The 14,262-nt window shown below is 29.8% G+C and overlaps 4 protein-coding genes across 5 annotated transcripts; 1 reads left to right on the forward strand and 3 right to left on the reverse strand.

The window, feature by feature from the left end:
- The first annotated feature begins 1,239 nt into the window (after positions 1–1,239).
- LOC145186719 (uncharacterized) lies at positions 1,240–3,359 on the forward strand. The gene is made up of 4 exons (XM_090094840.1): positions 1,240–1,411; positions 2,336–2,455; positions 2,643–2,710; positions 2,857–3,359. Exons 1-4 carry the CDS (start codon positions 1,330–1,332, stop codon positions 3,058–3,060), a joined length of 474 nt encoding a protein of 157 aa, XP_089950966.1. The 5' UTR covers positions 1,240–1,329; the 3' UTR covers positions 3,061–3,359.
- LOC145186718 (uncharacterized) lies at positions 2,769–11,606 on the reverse strand. Of its 2 annotated transcripts, none has more exons than XM_090094837.1 (12): positions 11,384–11,606; positions 8,525–8,605; positions 6,637–6,896; positions 6,426–6,542; positions 5,558–6,084; positions 5,355–5,447; positions 5,087–5,239; positions 4,703–4,897; positions 4,200–4,318; positions 3,889–4,028; positions 3,602–3,795; positions 2,769–3,285 (listed from the first exon to the last, which is right to left on the reverse strand). In XM_090094837.1, the coding sequence occupies exons 1-12, from the start codon at positions 11,536–11,538 to the stop codon at positions 3,202–3,204; spliced, it is 2,118 nt and encodes a 705-aa protein (XP_089950963.1). In that variant the 5' UTR covers positions 11,539–11,606; the 3' UTR covers positions 2,769–3,201. The 2 variants fall into 2 exon arrangements, with proteins under 2 accessions (XP_089950963.1, XP_079919067.2); XM_080062941.2 differs by lacking the exon at positions 11,384–11,606 and adding an exon at positions 8,692–8,965.
- A 704-nt stretch (positions 11,607–12,310) lies between these two features.
- LOC149884434 (vitamin K epoxide reductase complex subunit 1-like protein 1) lies at positions 12,311–12,898 on the reverse strand. The gene has a single exon (XM_090094839.1). The coding sequence runs from the start codon at positions 12,896–12,898 to the stop codon at positions 12,410–12,412; it is 489 nt and encodes a 162-aa protein (XP_089950965.1). The 3' UTR covers positions 12,311–12,409.
- Positions 12,311–14,121, reverse strand: LOC145186698 (mitochondrial transcription rescue factor 1-like). Its single transcript, XM_090094841.1, has 3 exons — positions 13,922–14,121; positions 13,705–13,777; positions 12,311–13,094 (listed from the first exon to the last, which is right to left on the reverse strand). The coding sequence occupies exons 1-3, from the start codon at positions 14,083–14,085 to the stop codon at positions 12,891–12,893; spliced, it is 441 nt and encodes a 146-aa protein (XP_089950967.1). The 5' UTR covers positions 14,086–14,121; the 3' UTR covers positions 12,311–12,890.
- Between the last annotated feature and the right edge of the window lie 141 nt (positions 14,122–14,262).

Genomic DNA, 14,262 nt, shown 5'->3' on the forward strand with positions numbered 1-14,262 from the left:
TAGTACAAGCGTTAGCAAGTGTGCTACCACTGCAAGTTTAAAAAACGTTAAGCACGTAAAAACTTTGTCAGCATTACAGCATCTGAGTGGGTTGCTCAGAAAGTTTGATGCTAGTGTAACAAAAGATCAGCTTCAAACGGAATTATCGGACTTTGCAAGGAAAATGGGAAAGTTTCGAAATAACTCTTGAAGATGAATGTAGTTTGATATTTGACACGGAAGTATCTGACTCTGTCTCGGACAACATGCAACAATATTAATCCGAAGAACCTGAAACTGTCTTTACAATCCCAGAAGTGGAAAACAGTGACAGCCACAGAAATAAATGCAAATCTTGCAAAAAATGTATTGTTTGTTGTTACTTTGTCATTTGAAGTTTAACTTGTATAGTCTTGCGTATTCAAATTTGTTTCTGGCTTACAAATTTGTGCTGACATTATCCTCATCACAAGTTGTTTGTGAAAGGTCATTTTTGAAATTGAAATATATTTTGAACAGATTAAGAAATTTGATGAGCCTGTCAAGTTTACAGTCTTCATGCTGATATCTTGTGAAAAAGACCTTCTTTCGAGAATTAGTAACGATGCAATAATTGATGTCTTGGCATCGACTAGTCAAACGATGAAAAAGTTGCTATACTAGTCAATATTGAATAGCGATTATGTCTACTATTTCTAGACTCCAACTTACAGCAGTGTTTTATATAATATAAAATAGGTAAATTTAGAAAAATAAGGACGTTAATCATAGTCGCTGTCATGGGCGGCGTGAAGGCTCTCAGCGCCCCTATATATATATATATATATATATATATATATATATATATATATATATATATATATATATATTAAATATATGCAACATACAATGAAGTGGGCCGCCATGACCAAATTTCCCGGGCCGTTTTTTCAAGCCAGTCCGACCCTGATTACACGCATTTCAAAAGATGAGTTTAAAGTATAGCTACTACATCCCAAACCCTTGGACATAACCCTCATAGGTTACGTAAATTTCATTTTTTTTTTTTTTTATCCAATTCAAAACTTATTTTAAAAAAATCACGGATTATCTTTGGCACACTATGTAAAAAAATGTAACTAATGAAAGTTCTAGAGAGTTGAAGCACTGGTATTAAAAATGTATAAAACACTGCCAGTGTAAGTTAGGGGAAAATATTTCATTTATAAAACCTTCCCCTTAAAAATAGGTAAAATTTGTTGAGGAAACGTCTTCCGGACCATTTGAAATCCTTTTTTTATTTTGAGTGTTTTTCGCACGTACTTTCGTCCACTGACCAAATGCCATCGGGCTTCTTTAAAAATCTCAGAGATGCACTTTATGTTGAAACAATTTTCTTCTATTTTTCATAAAAATATCTCTGGGTTTTTCACTGCATTAGTTCCACCGATAAGTATGTCAGTTTTCTGTGACTACCTATGCTTTATTTTATAACTACCACATGGTGTCCACAGTCCTAGAATATCCTGGGATGTCCTGGATTTTTATAAGTGTTCCTAAATGTTCTTGAATGCCCTTGTAAAAAAATTTTTGTAAAAAAAATTTTTGAAATGTCCTGGAATTATTTTTTTTCTAAATCAAATTAAAAAAGTTATTAAAAGATAAAAAGTATTAAAATTTCATAGAGTATCCATTTAATAATTTCAGATGTGACACACGCACATACGTGAAAACATACATACAGTTTTTTATTTTAAATATTATAAAGCAAAAAAAAACTTTTTAGTCTTGAAAATGTCATAAAAAAATAGGAAATGTCCTGGAAATTTATTTCTAAAACTCTGTGGACACCATGTACAAAAAACAGTTACCAAAAGCATCAGGTCGAATTTCCAATTCATTTATCTTGTTTGGTCTTTCATCTAAATAATGTTTTTATTATACTATACTTTGATTAGATAAATTTCATTTCCTTTCAAATAAACTTAAATGTCATTTCTTAGAATTCTTAGTATTCTTAATTTGAGTGATTAAAGACCCCAGGTATGTTACTGGTGCTTTATTTACTTTATACGACTTACCAGAAAAATTTTCTTACATTATTGACCAAATAAAAAAGGAGTGTGTGACCATCACAGTTTCTATTTTGTTTTAAGCTAATAACTCCAATTAATGATTTAGAAAAAACTTAAAAATTTGAAAAACTATTTTCTTCTAGTTCAATTTTGTATAATATGTTTGACCTAAATATTAATGTTTTAACTAAATATTTCAAATTACGTTTGGTTTAAGACATATTTTACTGATACAATACTGCATGTATTTAAAACCAATAAAAAAAAAGGTTTCACCCTAAATTTATAGTTTTTTTTTGTAGATATCAGCCCATGCATACTCCAAGTGCGAGGAGCAACTAAAAAAGTTGCAGGTTCTTGTCGCCAGCAGCATCATAATAAAAGACGTAAAGGCAAACGATATGGTCCAAAGTTTCTTTTTGGTATTTCTCTATTAACTATTTTTCTATACTTTGGAATTTATTTAAAAATATTTTATTAAATGTAATATTACTTAAAGTTTCTTTTTTTTTTAGGGTACAAGTTAATTTTATAACTTTAGAGCACTTTGAATTTAAAATTTTAATGAAATTTTTTTATTATAATATAAAGATCTTGTCATCTCTTTAGATCAGTTAGTGCAACCAGGTCAAATATTATTTCGTCAAAAAGGTTTTCGAATGCACCCTGGAAGAAATGTATGTTTTCATTTGTATAAGTATTTATGTGAGATATTATCTAAAGCAAGGTATAATATTTAGATTGCTATAGAAAATTATAAAATTGGCTACAAAGTTTCTTTCAAATATAAAAGTTAATTAGTAATAAAAGATTTGACTTGTAGGTTCATTTTGGCAAAGATCATACGCTATATGCTTTACGTGAAGGTCATGTCAAAGTTACAAAAGAACTTGTCCCTAGACCGGCATGGTGCTCTCATGGGGAAGGACCGTATTTTGAAAGAGTTTTTGTTCATGTTGCAGAGCGTCCTAAGATACGAAAGCTTGTTTGTCAAAATCCAGAAAGCTTAAAACATTTACTTGCTTGATTTCTAATATCAGTTTTTTTTCTATTGTCATTTTTTTGATAAGAAACTTGTTAAGAACCTTTCTTTTCTAAAATTTTTTTTGCTGATGAAAATCAAAGCGCTACGTTTGATTGAGTTCTTTGAGTACGTATGTCTGTGAATTCAAAGCACTATGTTTGATTGAGTTCTTTGAGTACGTATGTCTGTGAATTCGTTGGCTTGTTTGAAGCGGTGGCGTTTGCCGACCTAAAAATGAAATGTGTGTGTATTTGCATTGAATGTTGGATTGTTTATGTTTAAAAAAAGATGTTCAACCTAAATTTTGTTCTTTCTTAAAAAAATTTTTTTTTTAAAAAAAAATCAAAGGAGTTTTGTTGCTTATTTTTTAGTTAAGAAAAAAACCTTTTAAACTTCTCATTTAACTTTCTTTTTTTTTTTTATTTATAAATATAATTTTTAGTCACGTGCAACAGCGGATTTTTATTTTGTTTTTTCAGTTCATCGAAGAGGTGTCAAACGCTGAAATATTCCGTTGCAGTCTTACAGAAACTTTTTGCTTTACCTTCGTGTAAGCTTCCTTGTAAATTTTAACAACGTTGCACGCATCAGAGCAGATTAGCTTTGATCCTGAATGGTCAAATTTTGTGGTGAACACGCAGATGGGGATTTCTTGTGACTCGTAGACCTTGGTGCGATTAATCTTTTGAAACATATGACCAGACTTAAAATCCCAGATATTAATAACACCATTTGAGCCTAAAAGATTTTTTTAAAAAAGTTAGCAAAAAAAAAAAATATAACGAAATTCAACAGGAAAACGTAAGTTTGCATTGTGCAAATTGTACTTACCCCCTGCAACAGTCACGCCTAGATGATTGATAGTTACAGAATTAATCGCTATATCTTCGGCTAAAATTTCTTGAAAGCAATCGCCTAATGGCAATTTCCAAGCAAGAATACGTTCAGTTGATGCAGACAAAATTTTATCTCTACAACAAATTAGTAGAATAAGAAAGTTAAAATATTTTTTATAGATTAATTAAAAAAATTAATAACTCATAAAGACTCATAAAAAGATAAATAACTAATTGACAAAAGGAATTCTTACTGCGGGAAGATTTGCTTCTAAAATATGAATACACAACAAAATACAAACTCACCCGTCTGGATGGGCGGTAAGCCCTCTTACACTCTTTGAATGACCTTGAAGTAATCCAGTGCATTTTCCTTCACCAATATCCCACAACCTCAACGTACCATCATGGCTTCCACTGATAATCTATAATAGATTATAGATTCATTGTTAAAAAATAAGTAGTGTCAAAAACCTAACCAGAGATTTTTTTTAACATCTCAACATGCGCATTTATTTACTTGTATTTTTTCATGAACAACGAACTAGATTTAACAAAAACACTGCTAAATACAAATAAAAATAAAAATACAAATAGCTCTTGATCAAGATCCTTCTCAAGCTCTTTATAAGACTGTAAAACGCTTGGTTTTAAAATTCATAAATTAAAATTTATTGCTTAAAGTATGTTTTAAATTTTTTTAATATTGGTTTGAAATTTTTTGTTTCATTTTAATAAGTTTGCAAAAAAAATTCTTCAGCTAAGTAAAAGTTAAAAAAGCCCCCCCAAAAAACCGTCCACCTTCTCACCTGTTTTGTTTGCTCATTCGCTATTACGCAGGATACTGTGTTTTGGTGCCCTCGTAAAGTTTTAATGCACTTTGTGGTTCGTGTATCATAAACTTTCAGCACTTTATCGCGCGCAGCAGTTACTAATAAATGAGATGGCTGGTACGTACACATTCCGTAAATGACAGCCGATTGTCCTTTATATTGAGATACAATCTAAAACATGTTAATAAAATTTCGAAGATTTTTATTGAAGTTTAAAAGCAAAAAAGATAAATTAAAACACAGCATATAGATGTGCAATATAGTAAAACAATATAATACATAAACCCTTAACATTGACTATCATGCGATCTTACGTGCGATCTACACGCGATCTCACTTAAAAGATAAATATTGTTTTACCCTGTTAACTTCAATGTCGTGACACAACAGCTGGCGATCATCAGCTGTTGTAAAAAGTTGCCGATGACCCGATAAACCAAACGTCATTGCTCGGATACTTTGTTTGTGAGCATTTATTACAAGCTTTTGTCCACCGTCGTTGATGTCCCAAATCTAAAATTAATGTTCAAACAAATGCAAACATCACAATACGTGATTATAAATGTGATTACACAATACGTTTAATTATATATGTGATTACATAAGATAATGTTAATATTTGCTATACCCTAACAGTTTTGTCGGACGAACCTGTCGCAAACCATCTATTTGAAGGATCTATTTGTAAAACTGGAATGGCATCAGTATGTGCTATTATTTCCTACATCAAAAATGAATTAAGGAAATAAAAAAAATGGTTTTAAAAACCTTAAAATTTTAGCCATAAATCATTTTTAAAATGTTAGTAAACTAAGTTTTAGGTTTTTAAACCTGCTTCAATTGCCACGGAGGATGCCATTTAGGTTTAGGTGCAGGCTCCATTATATCTGGGGGAATCTTCTCATCTTCTGTTAAACTAACATTATCGGAAAGTTCTAACTCTAGTTCTTTTTTATCATCATTCATACTTTTATAAAACTCTTCGCTTCTTTCTGTTCTCATTGCTTCGCTTTCTTCAATAATGGACCGCGTTTCGAAAATTTCAGTAACAGGTCTACTTTCGGCTTCCAAGGAAGCAACTGTACTGTAACTTGGAGAATTAGGTTGAATTTCAACGTCACGAACTTGGGTCTCGTGAGTGTCTTCTGATACTTCGTTTTTCTCAACACCGTTTAGTTTTAATGTTATTGGGGTGTTCATATCAAAAAAACGCATATAGTCACTTCTATCGACCACACTTATTCTCCTTTTTGAAGCAGTGTTATCAGGAGACTTTTTTAGAGTTGATGGTGGCTTTGGTTGAACTAAATTACTCATGGCGCGTTTTATTTCCTCATCACTTTCATCATTGGAATCTCCTTTTAATCGTTTTTTTTAAAAATTAGAAAATATATTTTTAGATTACGAAGATAATAAGAGAATAAACAGCTTGAGCGTAAATATAATAACAAAAAAAAAAAAAACAAAAAACAAATCGAGTGTAACGATGTAAAATAAATACAGTGAAACCAAAAATGAACTTATATTTCATGAAAGAGTAGTTTTGAAACATTGTTCTAAAAAAAGTGAAAATGACCCCCTGCATGACACGCATAGGTTATTATTAAACAAAGAATCGTAAAATTTAATGAAGCGAAATTCGATGGAAGGTTGTATTTCATGAAGCTGCAATAACTATACGTAATGAATTTAAACTTACCTGTATTTGTAATTTTGAACTTTGAGTTTAAATAAAAATCCAGTTCCTCATAATTACTGTTCTTTGCTTGTTCTTCACCGTTTAGCGATTCGTTCGACGGTCTTTTAGAAAATGAGCCTTTAAAAAATAGGATTTTAGTTGAGTAGAAAATTCAATAAAAGTCCCCAAAAACCTTTGATCTTATAAAAAGATTTTATAAAAATGATCTTGCCTTCTTTTGATGATGGAGACCTGCTTTTACTATACAGAGTGGGAGATTTTAGGTGTAAATTATTGTTCAAATAAAGGCTGGAATCGCTGCTTGCTTTACCAAATGAAGGCCGCCTGTTTCTTGAGGTTGAATTTCGCCTAACTCCAATCCTAGAATCAACCTTAGGAAGGGTTTCTGCTTGATTGTTCTCTGTGCTACTTGAACTTAACTTTCTAGAAATTTTTAATTCATTAACGGCATTCTCGTCCAATTTACTAGATCTAATCAAATAAAAAAAATACGAGCTAATGTACAACGTGTGCGTGCGGGCTTATAAGATTTTGCCTTTTTGTAAATAAATGAGCTATATTATAAATAAATTTTTTTTCAATCTTTCAATATAAAAATAAAAAATACTTTAAAATAAAAAATTGAAAAATTGCAATGACAAAAAAAAAATGCAGAGAAGAAAAAAAGAAGTCTGTATAGTCTTTTCTCTGAAGTAGTTAGATAAAATAGCTTAATCGTTGCTAAAACACTTTTGCACTTCTTTCATTAGGCGAGCACTAACAGCCAAAGTATAGAAGATATGACAGCAAAATCAGTTCCGAAATCATAAAGAATAAACCTTTATACTTATAAATAAGTTGACTACCCTGCGGGGGGCGACTACTTCTTTTTTTCACCAGATGAGAAAAAGAGTCTTAAACAAAGTTATATAGTTACAGAGATTATTGATGCATGAGGGATATCTGGAGTAACAACTTCTCATATATATTTGCATACTATCGAAATAGGTTAAAAAATTAAAGCGAAAAACTGAAATACATACTAAAAAAGAAAAACTTTGAAAAAAGATTGCAAGAATTTTTTGAAGACCTACTGTTCCATAATAGTCAGAGAGTTGTCTAATGGATTCCATGGAAAAGTAAAGAATAGGTAAAGCTTTAAAAACAAAACATAAAAAAACACGATTAATGTAAGCTCTGATGAAAGTGACGTGGAGATTGGTCATACATCTGTAAAAAAAAAAAAAAAAAGAAAATCAAACGGAAAACAATTTTGAAGCTCCTTTTGCTGTCACAGTTCAAGAAAACAACTCACAATATGATTTTCAGCTTTTTTTGTATGACAATAAGACAGAAAAAATTGGTTGTATTTGATGGTAAATTGTCATTAAGTTCACGTGATTAAAAATACCAAGGAATTTTTCAAGATTCTTGGCTTAACTGATGTGACCTAGTCAGCCAGTGGAAACGTGAAATGAGTGTAAAGATTTGATAGCCACCAAAACAATTATAAAGGAATTTTCAGTGTTAAATCTTACAGCTCTAAGAGAAGTTAAATGATTTCAAGATGTCATTTTAACCAATGGTAAAGAGCAAAATCAGTTCTTATTTCGTGCAGTCAAAAAACATCGAACATTCTTTTTAGATGCCATGAAATGAACAATTGTTTTCGTCTTAGTAATAATTTAAATAAAAAATTTACAATTGTTGCAAGAGTAACAAATTAATTGGCGCAATATTGGTGCAATTTAGTTTACAATATTGCTCCATTATTCTAAACGAAATCACGCAAATAATATTTGCTACTCGGGTTATAGTAGCCGAATAGACTCTAGCTAAATACCAATTAATTTGTCCAAAGTATTTATTTGTGAAGTGGGTTACATTCAGTATATTCAGAGAAATTTAAAAAATATATTTTTCGGACCACCCTAGTATATAGATATAAAGTATAAAGTGTATATATATATATATATATATATATAGAAACATTAGTTAAAAATAAAAAGCATGGCTTGTTTCCCAATGTAAATTATCATATAAATTATATATATAATAATTTCTTTCCAAAAAAAAATAAAAAGAACCGTTTTGTGTTCGATGATGTTATTAATGATTACCTTTCTTTTTTCTTCGCGTTTTTTTTCTCTTTTGATTTTTCAGTTTCTTGCTGTTTGGTTCCATCGGTCGGGGTTTTATTTCTAAAGGTAAATAAAACTTTGATAAATATTTTTGTGAGAAAAATTATTACGTATCTTACTAACTTTTTTAATCAAATTTCTGAAACCTTTTTTGTGTGAAATTTTCTGAATTATTTTCCATGTCGGAATGCCAGAGAGCAGCCGTAATGTTTTTATATATTTTTTGTCCTACTTCACTGGCTTCACTCTCCTCAATACTTAAAGTTGGTTTAACGTTGTCAAATACTTTTTTATCGTAAACTTTTCGTTTTTTCGAAAGTTTTTTTCTCCCTATTTCTCTTTTCATGGTTTTAGATCTGTTAAATGTTTCATATTGATAACCTGATATGAGAAGTATTCAATTCAATTTGCCATGGAAACCGATTGCGATTTTAATTTTCTTTGCATGCGATGAGATTAATTTGTTTCTAAGTGCATTATATATTCATTTTTGTATACATATATATTAGGGGGTATAACCAAAAAAAATTTTTTGTTGATTTTTTGTTTTTTATGCCACCATGAGAGCAAAAATAACATTTTTAAACGAAAAATACCATTCGAAAGTGTTGTAATCATCAAATAAAATCACCCCACCTCACCCCCTCTCCCTCGGATGAAAGCTGTTTTCTCGTATCTTTTTCTATTGGTAAAGCTTCAGTTGATTGCTAATATCACTTTGCTATTGGATGCCTTGTTACATATTCTTTTATATTATGTTATAAATTTGTTATTATTACCGGCCTTTTAACAGGTTATAAACTTCTTTTAGAAGCGTAACTCATAAAGTTTGTTTATTTATAATTAATTAAACTATCATATATACTATATTTTACTGAGATTAAGTCAAGATGCCAAAAAATAGTCATCCTTTAGAGTTCAATAGGAAACTATCGGAATCAAATTTGGTAAATTAAATGAATGCAAGAAAGTATTCAAATGAACAAAACGCCTAGAGAACAGATTATCCAGGATAGATCTAAGTGCAAATGTGATCTAAGTGCTCGACTGCAAATGTGAGAAGCAGACAGTGGCTAAATTGGTTGAAAATGTAAAAAGCAGACAGGATAAAGTTTTGGTTAACAAGTGATGATTTTTAAGGGTTGACACTTGCAGTTCTTCTCGAAAAATAGCGAGGGGACAGGATCTTAAACTTGTCATACCCTTTATATATATATATATATATATATATATATATATATATATATATATATATATATATATATATATATATATATATATATATATATATATATATATATATATATAGATCCACTCTCTTCCTCTTAAACAAGGATAAGGTCCTTAATACTAAAAGTAAAAGGCTTGAGGGGGGGGGGGGGGTACTGAAAGAAAGAAATATTAAACCAATGTTCTTTCCTGTGTACCTGAGCAGTCAAGTACTCAAACAGCCTTTGCTGCGCAATTAGCTGCACAGCTGCACAGCTAAGCGCAGAACCATTAATTAAGAGTACAAATATGAGTATTCATTTTTTTTTTCGTTTTTTTTCTATCACCGATTAGGGTTACAGTTTTATGACGTTGCTCCTTAAAGATTTCTTCCATTTTATATGTATCAAAGTTTGATATAAAGATATATATATATATATATATATATATATATATATATATATATATATATATATATATATATATATATATATATATATATATATATCTTTATATCAAACTTTATATATATTGTGTTATATATTGTGTTATATATATATATATATATATGTTATATATTGTGTTGAATACAATCAAAGCTGTATATCAAGGTATCATCTGTACTATATCATAACAAACATCTGTATCACATCATATCGCAATATCAAACAGTCGAAACTTTTTTGGCATGATTTTTACTAAATATACTACCAACACACCACTAGAAAGTTTATGTAAGTATACTGCTGTACTGTACTTTGTTAAGTTTATGTAACTATGGTACTGTACTTTATCAAGTTCAAAATAAAGTAGTTTATATGACGCAGTATTTCATCTTTATAATTATAAGAAGGATATTAGTATAAAACGATAGACAAAAGTATAGAAGGATAGTAGAATTCTACCTATAAATATAAGAACGATAGATCAATAAACTGGCTAGTTTAAGTTGTAAGACGGGCTTTGATGGCTCTACTGGACAAAGTAGATACAAACAGAGAATGTCTAGCTTGTCTCCTTTCAGATCACATGTTGAAAATGTTAAGATTACATGTTTAAAATACCAAAACAAGATCTTAATTCATGACTTTGTCAAATGTTTTCCAAGCGAAGAAGCTCAAGAAGTTTGAAAGAAGAATTTTAAATGTCGTCGCGCGAGCATCATTCAACGTAACGCTTTAAAAAATGAAAAAAAAATGTTTTAGAGAGAAACTATTGATACACATCTCATTCTACTGTTTCATCTTTAAAAAAAAAAAAAAAAAAAAAAAAAAAGTTGAAAAAAAAAAAAAGAAAAATCTCTAGATGAATTTGAGCTTTTTATGAAGTCGATGATAAAAAAAGAAATTTGTAATTTTTTAAATGTAAAATAATTCTATATTTTGCATGTGTTTTAAGATTTTGACAATAGATCTATTATGTAAAAATAAAAAAAAAGTGGATAAGCTTTATCTAGCTTGGTCAAACTCCAAATGTAGCAGTTCTGATAATAAAACAAATAAAATATTAGCACAAAATACACGGTTTTAACTATGCAGCGGTTTTAATGCAAGTGTTTATTGTATGTAAATGCCCACATTGCAGTTTTAACATATTTACTATATTTGCTTGACTATTAAAAATGCTTACTCAGGAGTGTTAACTTCGCTTACTTCGTTTATATTTTCCTTAACGTTGTCAAAAAAACCAATTCCGTCAAAATAACCGATCCCCGGAAAACTGATTTCACCACTACTATCCCTTCTCTTTCGTCTTTCTTCCTCTTTTGGAAGAAGCAAATACATTTTAAAAAAATTTCTCAAGTGTTAATTTCTCTTGTAAGAAACGTCAAAACATGAAAATATTCAGTGCGTGAAACTCTATACACGACATTAATTTTTAAAACACATTTTGTAATTTTACAATTCAGAAAAAAGTTGCAAAGTAAGCTTTTAAAGTTCTTTTGAAGAATTTTTTTAGGTGCCCGAATAAACAATAACGGAAATTTGTTTTAATTAGGTAATACAGAAATCATATCCAGGAAAAAAGCCTACAGTAATGCATTTTATTTTGATTAAAATGAGCAGTGAGCAAACGAAAAAACTTTGTTTATTTTTTCACTAACTTCAAATGTTCTAACGCTTGTTGAAAGGGATTTCCATTTTTCCAATTTCCATTTTTCATCTTCTTTTAAACTGAGCACCGCAAATTGAAATTCTACAGGAAAAACTCAATGTTTTCAGATCCAGCACCAGTAAGACATTTTTAAAAGAGAAAATTCAATATCTTATTAATCCATTTTTAATAGATTTTTTGATTACACATCAATTTTTACGTCTGGACGGTGAATATTTTTACGTCTGGACGATGGACACATTTTTCACCATGCTTTAGTTTTCTTAATCTGTCAATCTTTTTTTTTTTTTTTTCCAAATGAAAAACTGTTAAACTAAGAAAAGTTTACTTTTTAGAGGCCTGGTAACCAGATTTCTGTGTTAACAAAAAACCTAAAACAAAAAAAATAAAATTTTTCATTTCAGACTTTTAAATTGTTGCTTTGAAAATGATTCGTGCAAATCGATATATAGATTTTTATTGTAATCTTTTAAAAGTTAACAAGCTATATTTTCCCATAAAAATTAAAAAACTTCTTTGTATTGCAAAGGCAAGTACAAGTTACTCTTCTTTCAGCTTTTCTGTTTTTACGATTTCATTGTACCTCTTAAAGCACAAATAAAATAAGGCGAAACTGACGGCATACGTAGAAAAACACACTAAGCACACGTGACTCATGGCGTATAATACTGACGCTAGATAAACACACATGACGCAACTAATGAAGCTTGTTAAAGTCAAGAAGGTCATCACCTTCCTACCGGATGAAACAAGTGACAAAAAGAAAACGAAGCCATAAAAAGCTATACCATATACTGGATTAGGTAAATTCAATGGGGAGTTTTCACCGAATATCGGTCCTATAAGACCAAATCCTTTTCCATGCTTTGACAAGAACACCTTCGTACAACTTACTTTTTCATTTATGTCACACATGGCTTTATAATTTTTGTCAGCAAGCGCGTGGACCTCAACATAAAGTGTGTACACCGAAATAACAATCCCAACGAAGGAAACAGTAACGCGAAGAATCTTGTTGACATCAACCATGACTATCGATTTCTTTTATGGAACTTTGATAATTTAACTTCTCTATTACCAGATATTTGGCTCTTAATAAACGAACTCTCAAATTGCCTTTACTTGTCTTTTCACCGACTTCTTGCAGCTGAACTCGACCCAGAACGTAGTTCGTTTCAGTACTACTCTCAGGGGAAATGCGATCAATTATATCTCCTATCTTTACCTAGAACCAAGAGAAAAAAAATTAATATTTAAACTAAAAATATTCATTAAAATCAACATTTAAATAAAAAGAAGGTAGATTATATCTGTATAATAATTCTTATACGACATAAAAATAATAATAGAGAAAACAAGAAAATACAGAAAGTTCGTTTAAGCAAATAAAGTTTTAAAAACCGTGGTGATCGTTGATCTTTATGTATTAACATTATTAAAGATAGTCACGTGAGGTACGTCTCTAAGACCGTCGTCTAAGAGAGTTCAAATATTAAAAATTGTTAGTGAACACACAAAAAAAAAGAATCTCTTTCTAAGGTACGTTGAATATAAAACGTAGAAATAAATTAACCGAGACCGAATTGTTTTACAGACACATTTCAATATTTATAGCCTGAAAATTATTACTAGCCTGGTTCAAATTTATTAATAGGTTTGTGGTCACACGTGATTATTACAATCATTTCAAACAAACGGAAAGTATTTAACGCTACTTAACGTTATTTCTCAAAAACTCAGAAAAAAAAAAAAAAAAAATCAAAATTTTAACACTTTTAGTATTAAAATTAATTTCTAAAAAAAAGCATCGCAGTCTTTAAAAAGGTTTATCTCACCTCGATGCTTTTATCTGTAACTGTTTTTCCGTTAAGTTTAACGCATCCACTTAACAAGCTATACTCTATTTTACTAAAAAGATCAAAGAGAAAAAAAGAGTTGAACTTTGCTGCAAATTTACCGAGTAGAATTTCTCCATATTTTACGTTAAAAATTTTTGAAACGCCTTTGCAACAAAAAAAGAAAAAAAAAAAAAAAATGTTTTTAAAAGCTAACTTTCTTCCAGTTGCAAGACCTGTAGCCAATATGCGATCGATACGTAAAGACGATACAACGACATCGATCACTTTTCCAGAAATCAATCGTATTTGCTGAATTGATGACACAGCTGGTTTGCACAATTCAAAAGCTAATCTTGTCGAATGAAAGTTTATTATCATTACTGTTATGAAACGCAAAAAATATTTGTTTATAAGTATAATACAGAGTTGCAAAAAAAAAAAAAAAAAAAAAAAAAAAAAAAATCAAACAAATCGTCTAAAAATTTATTTATTTTTTTGTTTTTTGTTGAAACAACAAAAGAAATCCATAAAAATCTGTCAAAAAGACGCAAAAAG

This window comes from Hydra viridissima, unplaced genomic scaffold (genome assembly GCF_058129835.1).
Source record: "Hydra viridissima isolate aposymbiotic clone 2 unplaced genomic scaffold, HvirCarnegie_v1 scaffold_8, whole genome shotgun sequence".
Classification (NCBI taxonomy): Eukaryota; Metazoa; Cnidaria; class Hydrozoa; order Anthoathecata; family Hydridae; genus Hydra; species Hydra viridissima.